The 12,351-nt window shown below is 36.6% G+C and overlaps 1 protein-coding gene across 11 annotated transcripts in view; it reads left to right on the top strand.

The window, feature by feature from the left end:
- Positions 1-12,351, top strand: part of LOC121319852 (CUGBP Elav-like family member 2) — a 168,107-nt gene that overhangs the window by 106,493 nt on the left and 49,263 nt on the right. For 6 of the 11 annotated variants that reach the window (XM_041257732.1, XM_041257730.1, XM_041257727.1 and 3 more), the window contains one exon: positions 6,994-7,196. In XM_041257732.1, coding sequence (XP_041113666.1) covers positions 7,013-7,196 — 184 coding nt within the window. In that variant the 5' untranslated portion in view covers positions 6,994-7,012. The remainder of the gene's footprint in view (positions 1-6,993; positions 7,197-12,351) is intronic. The other 5 variants (XM_041257734.1, XM_041257736.1, XM_041257726.1 and 2 more) reach the window with 1 other exon arrangement.

Raw genomic sequence — 12,351 nt, 5'->3', positions numbered from 1 at the left:
ACATAGACTACAAGGCTTTAACTGAAAAAAATGGGCCTTCGTCACAGAATTGCAAATTCACTTGGCATGTACTGGTGTGATATGAATGAACGGGGTACGTTAGTCAATAGAAATGTAACCAGTTCTCTGTCTCCAGTTGGCTGTACTATAGAGTACCCATGGTACTGAGAACACATTTACAGAATTCCTGTAAGAGGATGTTTGTCAGTGCAAACCAAAAGGAAACTATGGGGGTAAAAAGCCCTATAAACTTAATTGCCATGAATGCTATGATCTAAGCTTTGTTTGGTGTTGTCTTAATTACAAGATATCATAATATATGCAAAAATGTTTTCCAACAGCTCTGGTGTGGGTTAAATGAAACTGGAATATTATGTGGCAAATTCATAATCCTCATTTCAATCTTGATATGCTCACTTCTTATCTCCACTGGCAGGATGCCACTGACTCCTCAGGGATTCAAGGCATTTTTCATGAGAATAAATCTGCTAAAATAAATAATAGACTTATAGATGAGACCTTTCCAAAAAGATACATTTAGGTAATGACCTCATCATTTTTTATTTTGTGGCTTGTTTATTTTTGTAACCTAGCACACACACACGCTCTTTTATTTATGTTAAAACACATAGTTTTTTACCAAACTTTTGTTTGTTTGCAGGTTTTAGTAAAAACATGTTTTAACTAATGAAATGAAATGATATATATATATATATATATATATATATATATATATATATATATATATATATATTATATATATATATTTTAAACATCTCAAACCATCAGTAGACCCAGGCTTGCAGAAACTTATGGAGATATATTACGTTATATCTAGAATTACCGCAGCTGTCATTTTGAGTGTCATAGTAAAAACAGTGGGTTTGGCTTAGGGCTGCTGAACTTGAGAGCTTCACGTTAGTTTTGAAAAGCTACAGGAGACATTTTCAGAAGTGATCTATTTATCAACAGCTGTAGAAATACTTAGATTCTATTTAGGAATACTTATTTTCTAGCAAAAATGAATAGACCAATACAATGCAGGACTGCACAGCAAGTCTTAGGCATGATTATATTTAGAGAGAAAAAAAAAAAAAAAGTTACTGAATAATATTGTGCCAAACCAGCTATTGCAAGACTGGAGATGGAAATTACTGTTGAGTAGCTAACAGTCGAACACTCTTCGTGTTGTAAGCACCCGCTGCATGTCAAAAGTCATCTCTATTTTATAGCCCAGCATTTGCAATCATAAGTCCCCTTCCAACACCACCCTCAAGTCTCGTGTCAGTGCTCGTGTTGTAACAGGTTTCCCTCACGTGTAACAAGCAGGCTGCAAAAACTGTGTCTGACAATAACCTGAAGGAAAACAAACAATAACATCAAAATGTTTAATTTACAAAGAAATTATGGGAAAATATAAGTGAGGAAATCAGAATTAAAGGTAAGCACTGTGTTTGGTATGTTAAAATAAACACGCTGTTTTGACTACATTTAACACAGAAGAGATCCATAGCGTGCGACGCTGCAGTAGTTTTATACGCATTTTAATATAACGTAAAAAAAGTTATAGTGTTAAAAGACCACAGTAAATCCGGTCCTATTTTTGAGTGTGGGACCAATTAGTCTCTGGGACTTCAATCTACAAACTAAGGTCGGTGTACCTATTTGAGAAGTGAATGTAAGCATTCTTTTGTTTTAATATATATTATGTTTATATTTTTTTGCCAGTAACCCTCCCCTCCTCCCAAAAATTATGATGTGTATATATTTTTTCTGCACATGGTAATAAAAAAAAAAAAAACTGATGCTAATTGTACACACTTGCCACTGAGTGAATGCACATCTATTTGCCATTCACCGAATATATAAATCCAATTTGCTTCCAGGTATTGTGTTTGGATATGGATACATTATCTGTGCATGCCGGATTTGGCCTACAGGCCATCAGTGTGAGAGGCCCTTGTCTAAAGCTTAAGAAAATGCTTTATCCCTAACTCCCATACATATTTCTACTAAATATAATTCCATTGAAGACTGAAAGACAAGTATGTCTGACAGTGATATATTTCATCACTAAAAACCTTGAATTTTTGATCTTTCTTTTATTGAAAATCTATTTTTCTATCCCTTGTTTTGGTTATACATATGCTAATGGAGGTAAGCTCATTATTTGCAGTGTGGAGCTGCTTGTCAGCGAAGCTTCATTAACACTGTTATCTCGGGCTGACATTTATCTTATAATTTAGAATCATCCATCACGTCGCCATGGCAACCTCTGTCACTCTTGAAGCAAGTGTAGTAATAAATGCAGCTTCCAATGATAACAACACGTTTACCCATTATTAGCATGGCCACATTTATTTAGGCCATAGAGAGACTTGGGGATAATGAACACTTTTAATGTTGACTACTTCCTTACCGCAAATGATTAATATTGACATTGGCATTACAATACTACATACATTTCTTCATTTCTGTTTCCCAGATTCCAAAGTTTGGTACATTTTCAAAAACAGATTGGTTAATACCAGATAATATACCAGTATAACAGTACACCAGTAGGTAGAAATAGAGAAAACTAAACCTACAATATAAATACACGTTCACTGTTAGTGTTTGACGAAATGTCCTGCAGAATTTTTTTTTTTTTTTTGGTGGTCAGTACAGTTCTTCAGAAAGTTGTCTGTAAGTGTGTCAGTCTATGCTGTTTCAAACTACACAAAGGAAGGGATTTTCTTTCAACACCATAGTCTAAAATGCATTTATTTTGACATCCAAATGCTTTTTTTTCCCCCAACAATATATCAGTTTAATCTTCTTTTTTTTTTTTCTTTTTATAAATTGATACAGTTTAAAATGAAATATAGCTGCATTTTTTAGCCCTACATGTACTCTATACAATATATCCAGGCCGGTAATGTGAAACTCAAAATTCCACATCTCTGACAATAGCATCATGAAACTGGAGGCATTGTATAGGGAATCAGTCTTAAATTCATTTGAATGTCGCTATCTGCCTGCAGGGAGGTGATAGAATTTGTAGTATTATACAATAAACAAAGCTTCTTCATGCCAGGTGGAGTGTCATAATCTGAAGAATTAATTTGGAAAGAAAACATTAAAAGACATTGAGACTTCTGGTGGTCCTGGTTCCTTGGTATGCTGGGAAATGTGCTGTTTTCTTGTTAAAATATGCTTACTGTTGTACATAATGCAAGAGGCACAAACCATGCAAAACATGTTTTGATTTAAGCAGTTGTGGTAGCCAGTTAAAACAGTTCATATGTTACGTTTTTAAAGAGCTTTGGTTGATCCAACATGGATCCTACCAGTTTTATATTGGGTTGCTGTGGTGTTGTATGAACTAAAACATGTTGGTGTCTAATAAGAGCTTTGCAACAAACTGTGCATGTACCGTACACCTAGATCACCATGATTTAATATTGTGGTTTCCTCAAAGCATTTTGAGCACTACACTTTGTTTTTGCAAGTTGTAAATGTTGGTGGAGTGTCAAGCAAAAATGTTTGAAAGATAGTAGATCAGTAATGATTGCTGTCAGGAATGGCTTTGTTTTCTGAGAGCTTTATGTTTTTATTGGTAGTCAAATCATATTCAAATTTTGCATAGTTTTAACTGAACAGTGATTCCACTGATAAACCTATGCACATCCCATCTTTTTAGCCACAACACATACTGAGCAACAATTATTCAACGTACCGTGAGGTCAAGTAATTGAGGTACAGAGGCTGATTTTGTATGCATGACATTATGGCCACCATGCTTCTAACACATGTTGGGTATAAACCATTATGCCTAGATTGTATCAGACTGATGGTCTGGCATAATTGTTAATTTGAATTATTCAGGCATTAAAGTGCACTTAAACCCTAAGCGCAGGTGGGGTAGTTTTAAGAAGACTGGCCCACAGTGTTGACAAGGAAACAAATGATGTACGTGCTGAGAATGTTGAAGGAGGGGAAGCTAATTTGAATTCAGCTGTCAACTTGTCACAGTGTAGGGGTAACCAAATAAATACCTCCAATTAAACCTAGTAAATTTGTGTTATTGTACTTCAAAGCAGGGTGTTTTCTTGTAAATATGATTAATTAAGATTATGCAGCATTACTGATTACTGTTAAGTGATCACCTGTCGACTTTCCTGAAAGAGTAAAAGACAGAACAGTTGCCTGATCACACAGCTGGCCTTCCTGCTGCAAAATCATGTATATCAAATTTTATAACTGGTGATACATTTAAAAAAACAAAAAAAAACCCTTTGTGTCTAGCAAATGAGGTAAGGCATTATTAGGTTGGTAGGAAATATGCTGACAGCTGTGATGTGTTTAATTATGCATAATTAATTCAGGAATGCAACGGTTATGACTTTCCCAAAGCAAAACTGAACTGAAACGGACGTTTGCATATAATTCCAAACCAAATAATACCGACAAAAGAGAAAAACAAAACAGCATTTGTTTGTACAGTTAAAAAGTGTTAGCAGTTTCATCACACACTTTAGCATATATAGATGGTTAATTTTAACACCCCTTAAATATTTTAATATGGTAGCTTAAATCAAGACTTACTGGACTGATTCTGGCAGCCCTCAGTAGGGATAACCGTGGTTTCATACTAAGTCTGGAGTTTCAGATGTCTAGGGCTGTTTTCATACGCAAGCACTCAGCCTGCAAGCTCTTCATAAACCATTTGTTAAAAAATGCATCTGAAGAAGTGAAATTCTGAAAGTCTGGTGCATCTCTTCAGTTACTCTGTGTAGACTTTATAAAAAATCAAAAATATTGAAAGAAAATAAAATGTGAGTTGAGGTTCTGAATCGGTGTGAACCTGGGATAAAACTGGGCAAAGCTGCACAAAAAGAAAAATGGAAGCTGCTTCAAATTAAATGCTGTGCATGGATCAGTTGATTTATTTTTTATTTTAAACTGTTTCTACCTTTTATGCATTGTATTTTTTTTTGTTTTAAACTAATACAATTTATTAGTTTAAGATAAATGCAATTTGTCAAACCAGTCAAAAAATAAATAAAATAGCTTTGCCAACATGTTAGTTAGGCACATTTTTTCATAGTAGGAATTCAGCCCTACAAGCTGACTGAATGATGGAAGCAGTAGTTACTTTATTAGATGGAAAATTGGTGCAAATTGAGAGAGGATGCTCTGCCAGCAACCAAGAGCAGCAGACCACTCAACAGCTTAATCTGAGCCCCGGGTGCTCTTCACAGTAAAGAATGACACCTTGTCCATGATTGTGCTTATGTGATGGGGCATTCTGTTTAGTCCCAAAGGATAAATTGTTCGTTGCAAGAGCGTAGGATATTTGAAAATGTAAGGGACAAAGCTGACCATATACTTCTGCCTTGTCTCCAGAAATCTTCTAAACAAAGATTGTATTGAAAATTCTGGGTTCCATTCCAATTATGATTGTGCCTAAGACACTCTGGCTGTTGTTTCTGTTGCATGTTTCAGACATTCTTGATTTTAACGGCATCAGCGGCCTGTTCCCTTACTTTGAAACAAGGCTTTCCATAATATACCCGGTTGCATTGGCTTCATGGTTTAAACAAGTACTGTAGGCTCCTATTTTATCAAACTGGCAATCTGAAGCTAGCAGAAATGCTTTTATTGACAGGTTTAGTGTGTAACTTTGAAAACCGCTTCATGTACTCTACTTTTGTTTTTGTTTAATTTTTTTCAATTTTAATAATTCAGTACAAGTGTTCTGGTCAACGTGGTTTAGTTTGGACATAAAGTAAGTCTGTTACCTGTCTGTACTGAATAGAACAGTGTGTTGGTCTAACTTGTTAAAAACTGACACATGATCCCATACACTTGACTGTAGCAATCTGGTATTTTAATTTGTGAAGCCCATTGAAATCTGGTGTTGTAGTGTGACATATTGTAGTACACGCTAAACAGCTTGTGTGGAGGTTTTGTGTGAACCCTTACGGATATGATCTCTGGATTAAAATACTGTAGTGTGCTACAAACAGACCTTTTTTCTTTTTTTTTGTACCATCTGGAATGCTTTTATTTATTTATTTATTTATTTATTTATTTATTTATGTATGTATGTATTTATTTAAAGTCAATCAATCAATCAATCAACCAAGACAGGTGCTGTCAGCAGTATCCATAGAGACAATGTGGAGTTCTGCAATAAGACCAGCTGAGCACTGCAACAATCAAGTGTCCTCACAGTGATCCTGTTATGCAGTTTCTTTTGTAGCCCACATCTTGCAGTTTAAACTATTAGAAAATGTTCTTGGATATTTTTAAGGTTTTCTTTTCCACAAGCAGTAGAGCATTGGAGAGAAATGTGAAAAGGGAATCGTTTAAGGAGAGTGCAATAAAAAAAAAAATATATTTTACACATCCCCCCCCCAAACCCCACACCCCCTAAACGTAATCAAAGGTACAGTAGAAGCTTAGACCATATCACTACTGTACACAAGCTGCTAATCTTTCGTTCTCACCAGTACAGCTGAAGTATTTTCCATTCTGGGGGATCTTGGCCTAATTTGATGCATGCATGGAGGCCTCATACAATTTGCAGATTCATCTCTAGTAGCTTGGGTTAGTCATCTGACAGCTCTCCAAGCGTTTCATATTCCTTTCATGTGACTTTATTACAAAAATCAGATTTGTCTTATTGCTGCCAGCCTGGCGCTGCTATCTCTTGCAGTAGTGTTTACAGCAGCAGTGCATAGCTGCATAATACAGTATATCACGTTTTATAGGAGGTAAAGACATGCTGTGGTTTTATTGTTTGCAATGCACATTTTTAGAGAATGCTTACGGAAATGTGTGTCCCACAGTACTACAGTAGCAGTGGTACCTACCAGAAATTAAGAACAGTTTGCTGTTGAAAAGATTTGTTTGAACAGCATAATATTGTTGCTAAACCTGTAATGTATTGTTATTATTATTATTATTATTATTATTATTATTATTATTATTATTATTTTTTAACAGTAACGGCACTGCTAGCAAGATGAATGGAGCACTAGAGCACTCGGACCAGCCAGAGCCAGACGCCATTAAAATGTTTGTTGGACAGATCCCTCGGTCATGGTCAGAAAAGGAGCTAAAGGAGTTGTTTGAACCATATGGTGCAGTCTACCAGATTAATATCCTCCGAGACAGGAGTCAGAATCCTCCTCAGAGTAAAGGTAAAGGCATGTATTGTTTTTTTTATTTTCATATTGTATGTCTTTTATGTTTTAAGAGGAGCCTGTTTTATTGGAATTTAATGGGGTGTGTTAAGCCCTAGGCGTCAACAATCTGCTGTTCCTTTAGTAGTGGGATCAAAGTAACAAAGTGCACAAGTACTATTCCCAAATATTTTAGATAAGGAAAAATGGATACATGAGATTTTTGATAAAAAATCTGCACATTGGGGTATAAGCCTAGTTTATTATATTGTGAAGGGAGAGCAAAGAAGGAAAAGGGGGGGGTGGGGGGGGGTGGGGGGGGGGGGTGGGGGGGGGGGGGGGGGGGGGGGGGGGGGGGGGGGGGGGGGGGGGGGGGGGGGGGGAAAACGCATCACGGGGGGGGGGGGGGGGATAACGCATCACTTACAACACTTTCTTCCAGACATACCAATTTACCACAATTGCAAAATAAGTCAAAACTACATCCAACAGCACATTGTCAGTAAAAATTATATTTTTCATGGCAAAATGAATTTCCTTTGCATGATTTCAGCTGTGACTTCCTGCCACTAAAATTTAAGATAGGACTTAACTGGCATATTCTTCTTTCATCCATAAGGTGCCAGTTCTGTTTTAACCCTGGCTTAAAAGTAAACACAATTATGTTTCACCTAATATCATCAGTTGTTAAGGTTCGTATGTGAAGGTTTGTTCCACATACAGGCACTCATGAATAGATATAACCACCAAGACAGCAGTTATCGGTTTTATAAGACTACATTGCATGTCAAGTAAATTCTCATGGCATGTAATTTAAAAAGAAAAGAGGTCTACAAGAAAAATACAACTGCCTTAAACTTGTTACATTTATTTTCTTTGAAAGATACTAACCTTCCTAACCTAATACATGCTTCTGTAAACAAGAACATAAGATTGCATGCTTTATTGCAGTTACTTACAATGGCTAGATTAATGTAAAGAATTATTATAAATTTATATTAGATTGTCACTGCAATATATGCAAGCTGCAAAGCAGAGGTTGTTGCCATGTCATTACCAAGACTTGGTCGTTTTTCCACATTCAAATATTTGTCCGACAATTGTTAAAAACCTATCAGTGATGAGCCAGGAAAACATTAAACTGGAAACTTCAATTTCACTGCAATCCTTTGTAACACCTGCCCAGCTGGCTGTAGTGTTGTCATTTGGAGTCAATTCATGTCTTTTAAGCATGTGATCTGCCAAACTACACAGAATGCTGGCAGCTACGCCAATAATAATAACTGACTCCTCACTCCCTAAATTGTTCCAAGAAGCTGTGGTGTTATTTGAGCATGCTAGATGGCCATACAAGATAAAAAAATACTCTGGGTTGAATTCAATTACTCTATTTCTAATATTATTATACAAAACTAGGGCTGTGTTCAAAGGTTCATTCGCTAGACAGGAATTCGAAGGTAGTTCTAAACCTTCGAAGGTTCGTCAGGCGGCACGCACACACTATATATATTTTTTTTTTTCTCTGTTAACAGAAACCGTTTCACAATGTGTGAATACTATAAATCACACATATGTCACTCGCTTGCAAAATGCAGTCTTTTGATTTTTTGCATATTACTAAATCATTGTACGTAGCAACTCTGTGTGGTGCTGCTGCCATGCATTGGAGCAAGGTATATTATGCTAAAGCACATATGACAAAGTATCTCTTAAAAGAAAAAAAGAAAAAGAGAGAGGTTAATCAGAAGTGTCTCTCACCCTGGTGAAAAAATAACATTATAGCTTTATCACTGAGTAAACCTAAATGCTCCCCAGGGCTCTCGTTTTAAAAACATTAGACAACTTAACTTGAGTTTTTCTTTGTAAATTCTTTTAAATACCTTTTCAATTTTAAATTCTTTTAAAAACAAAAACATATATGGTTTGTAATTCATCCTTTTTGGATTAAATGTACAGCAATACCTTTCTAAGATTGCTATATTTTGTTTCAAATATTGAATAAAATGGATTTGACATTTGGGTACAAGTTTGCTGGACCTAAAGCCTTGTTACTGATTTTTATGGATTGAATTACTAGACTCTGAGGTCTAGTACTGAGTTCACCATTTTGAATGTCCTGTATCTTGCATGCCAGCACATATTTCACCTTATTAAGATTGTTGGCTCTAATATCAGTCACTATGCTCTCCATCTCCTCTTTGCTGGCTGGACAATTGTAGTATGAAATCCACACCCCTCTCCCACTCCTCTTGGAACTTAAACCTTTTAACTTCGTAGGTTTTGGATTTTCCATTACAAAAAACAAAAAAAAAAGCATTTGGGGTTTGTAAAAAAATAAAAATAAATTGACAGTACTTAAAGGTTTATATCATTAGGTGTTTTATATACAGTGTCCCCTTCTTATAAGGTGGCCCATTACCCAGGAAATGTTTATAAATAGGTAGAGTCATGGCTTCGGTTGTGCACATGATGCTATCTCAGTAGCATTTGTGTTCTTGTTAAAATGCGGACTCTTTCTGTCCTTTTTAAAGTGGTTATGCTGTAGCTTAGTTTATCATTTTATTTACCTGATGTCTTACATTTCCAATCGCTCTGCAGTTTTGAAAGAAACACATGTTACTACACTTGGTTAAAGAAATCTTTGGTTACAACCTTGCGTTCAGGTATTCTTGTGCATTTCACCAACACTTTTCCCCACACCTTATTTCCAGGCACTATTCAACTAGCTGCTTTCCATGTTGTCTGACATGCTTTACAGCAGGTAACACTTTTTGACCCCCAAGATGCTTCTAAAGAGAAATGCCCTGGGAATTGAAACATTAAGTCTTCAACGGAGAAGATTTAACCTAGTGTAGTACCAGAAACCATACATATGTTTCTTTCAAAACTGCACGTTTTAATTATTTGTTATTTGTTAGCTAATAGTAACTGTGGCTCACCGGACTACATCATTTTGAAAAGATAGTACTGTATTTCAGGGCTAGCGCTGATTTCTTTTTTTTTTTGTTAACATTTGTTTTGGATTTTCCAACAAATTATACATTCCCAGTATATTTTTATACAGAAAAGAAAATAAGGTCATTCAGATAAGTCTGTAGCGCTTTACATTGTATACAATACAAGATTTTGTGAGTACAGTGTTAGAGGTTAATTGACAATTAGGGAAACAAGTTCAGCTTAGGACATGGCACTGGAAAGGATCCCAAATTTTTGTAAAATCATGACTTTTATTGGACAGCCTAGTTAGCATCTGTTCATAGGAAGCAGTTTGAATCATGGAGTCTATGCACTTTTTAAATTTCGGAGTAGAGGAGCTCTTCTAATCACAGAGGACCAGCCTGACAGCAAAAATGAAGTCCACTGTGATCAGACAGAATTCTTTATTTGTCACCTTTGGGATCTCAGATCGGTCTCATAGGAGGCACAATTTAGGTGAGGTTGGCAGAGACCTTCCCAACCAAGTCCCCAGGCCTTGTAGGACTTTGTCATCAATTTGACAGTTTAAATCCTTCTGCCAGATAGTTTTGAGGTTTTCACGGTTACCACTGCACAGTATTAATAAATGCATTATAACATGTAGATGCAGCTCAAGTTTCTCCAGTGAGCTCTTCAAAATATTGCTCAATTACTGATTTATTTTCATGTTGGAGATGCCTGTCCAAGGTAGCAGTAACACAATTCCTGATTTGCAAAAATACTTTGTTATCAGTGGCTGCTATGACATAAACACACCACCTTTGTTCTAGCGCTGCATCTTAAAAAAAAAAAAAAAATGTCAACGACTGAGAGATGGATTTTCTTGGGTGAAAGTGATTTTAAGTTGTAACCGCAGTTTCAGTTCATGGTTTATTTTAATAACCTTTGTGCTATCTGTTTTATACCATACAAAATGATTAAATAGTTGGCTTCAGATAATAATTGGCATGGACTGTAGGAGCAAATTACAAGTCATGTTTTTGACATTTTCAAAGGCACAGCACATGGTTTTCATTTTGGCTTGTGGTATAAGACAACAAATGTTTAACAGAGTAATAAAAATACAACACATGACCCTAAGCTCTTTCTGACCTTTTTGTTCAACCAAAAGTTCCTCAGTCTTTCCAGCAATGTTGTCCAGGCAATCCCTCACTCTGCCACACATCAGGCACTGATCTGAAATTCCAGCAGGTGGGGTGAACCCAAGGAATGGTATGAGAGAGAGAGAGAGAGAGAGAGAGAGAGAGAGAGAGAGAGAGAGAGAGAGAGAGAGAGAGAGAGAGAGAGAGAGAGAGAGAGAGAGAGAGAGAGAGAGAGAGAGAGAGAGAGAGAGAGAGAGAGAGAGAGAGAGATGTTTGTTTTTAAAGTGGTATTGTTTAATGTGAAAAATACTTTAAATTGGGACACTTGTATGTACAGGAGGAATCGCTCATTGACAGTATACGCAGAGATCGTCTTGGAAACCTCTGAGTTGATCTGAGAACCACAAGGGTGTCACGCCAGTATGTATCCTCAAATAATTACATTGATCTAATAATAGTCAGTGTGGGTGTCTTCTGGGTTTTGAGGAAAAACCTATTATAACTATCAACAGTAGTGGGTTATAGGAATCATAAGCTTGCATAGAAACATCCATAGAAGAAAACATAAAAATAGAATTTTACTGCAAACATTTGCACGTATTGCAGGGTAAAACCAAGTAAATATATAAAAGAGCTATGCTTTAGAGCCTCATCAATTATCAAACTAGGTTTAATCTAGTCCGCATATTGAATCAAATAAAAGTTGAACTTATTGGACATGATTGTTTAAAGTTGAAATTCTTATTTTGTACATTATCGGTAAGTATTGTTTTTCATCATGTTATCAACGTAAGTATATCACCTGTAACATTGTGCAGACCAAGATATTGTAAATGTGGGGCTCCTGAGTAGTGCATCTGGTAGAGGTGCTCTACGTGGAGTGCAGGATGCGCCCTATTGCCTGGAGGTCACCGGCTCGAGTCCAGGCTATTCCTCTGCCAACTGTGGACAGGGGCTCCTAGGTGGTGGCACACAATTAGCTGAGCAGTGCCCTGGTGGGGGAGGTCTTTGGTTGGCCAGGGTGTCCTCGGTTAAATGCGTAGCAGCAGGCCTGCCTCTATGTTGCTCAGAGCTGCATGGTCCTCCAGTACTGTATCTCTGAGGTGGCTGCATGGCAGGTC

The sequence above is a fragment of the Polyodon spathula genome, chromosome 8 (genome assembly GCF_017654505.1).
Source record: "Polyodon spathula isolate WHYD16114869_AA chromosome 8, ASM1765450v1, whole genome shotgun sequence".
Classification (NCBI taxonomy): Eukaryota; Metazoa; Chordata; class Actinopteri; order Acipenseriformes; family Polyodontidae; genus Polyodon; species Polyodon spathula.
This window is presented reverse-complemented; position numbering and strand designations above follow the sequence as displayed.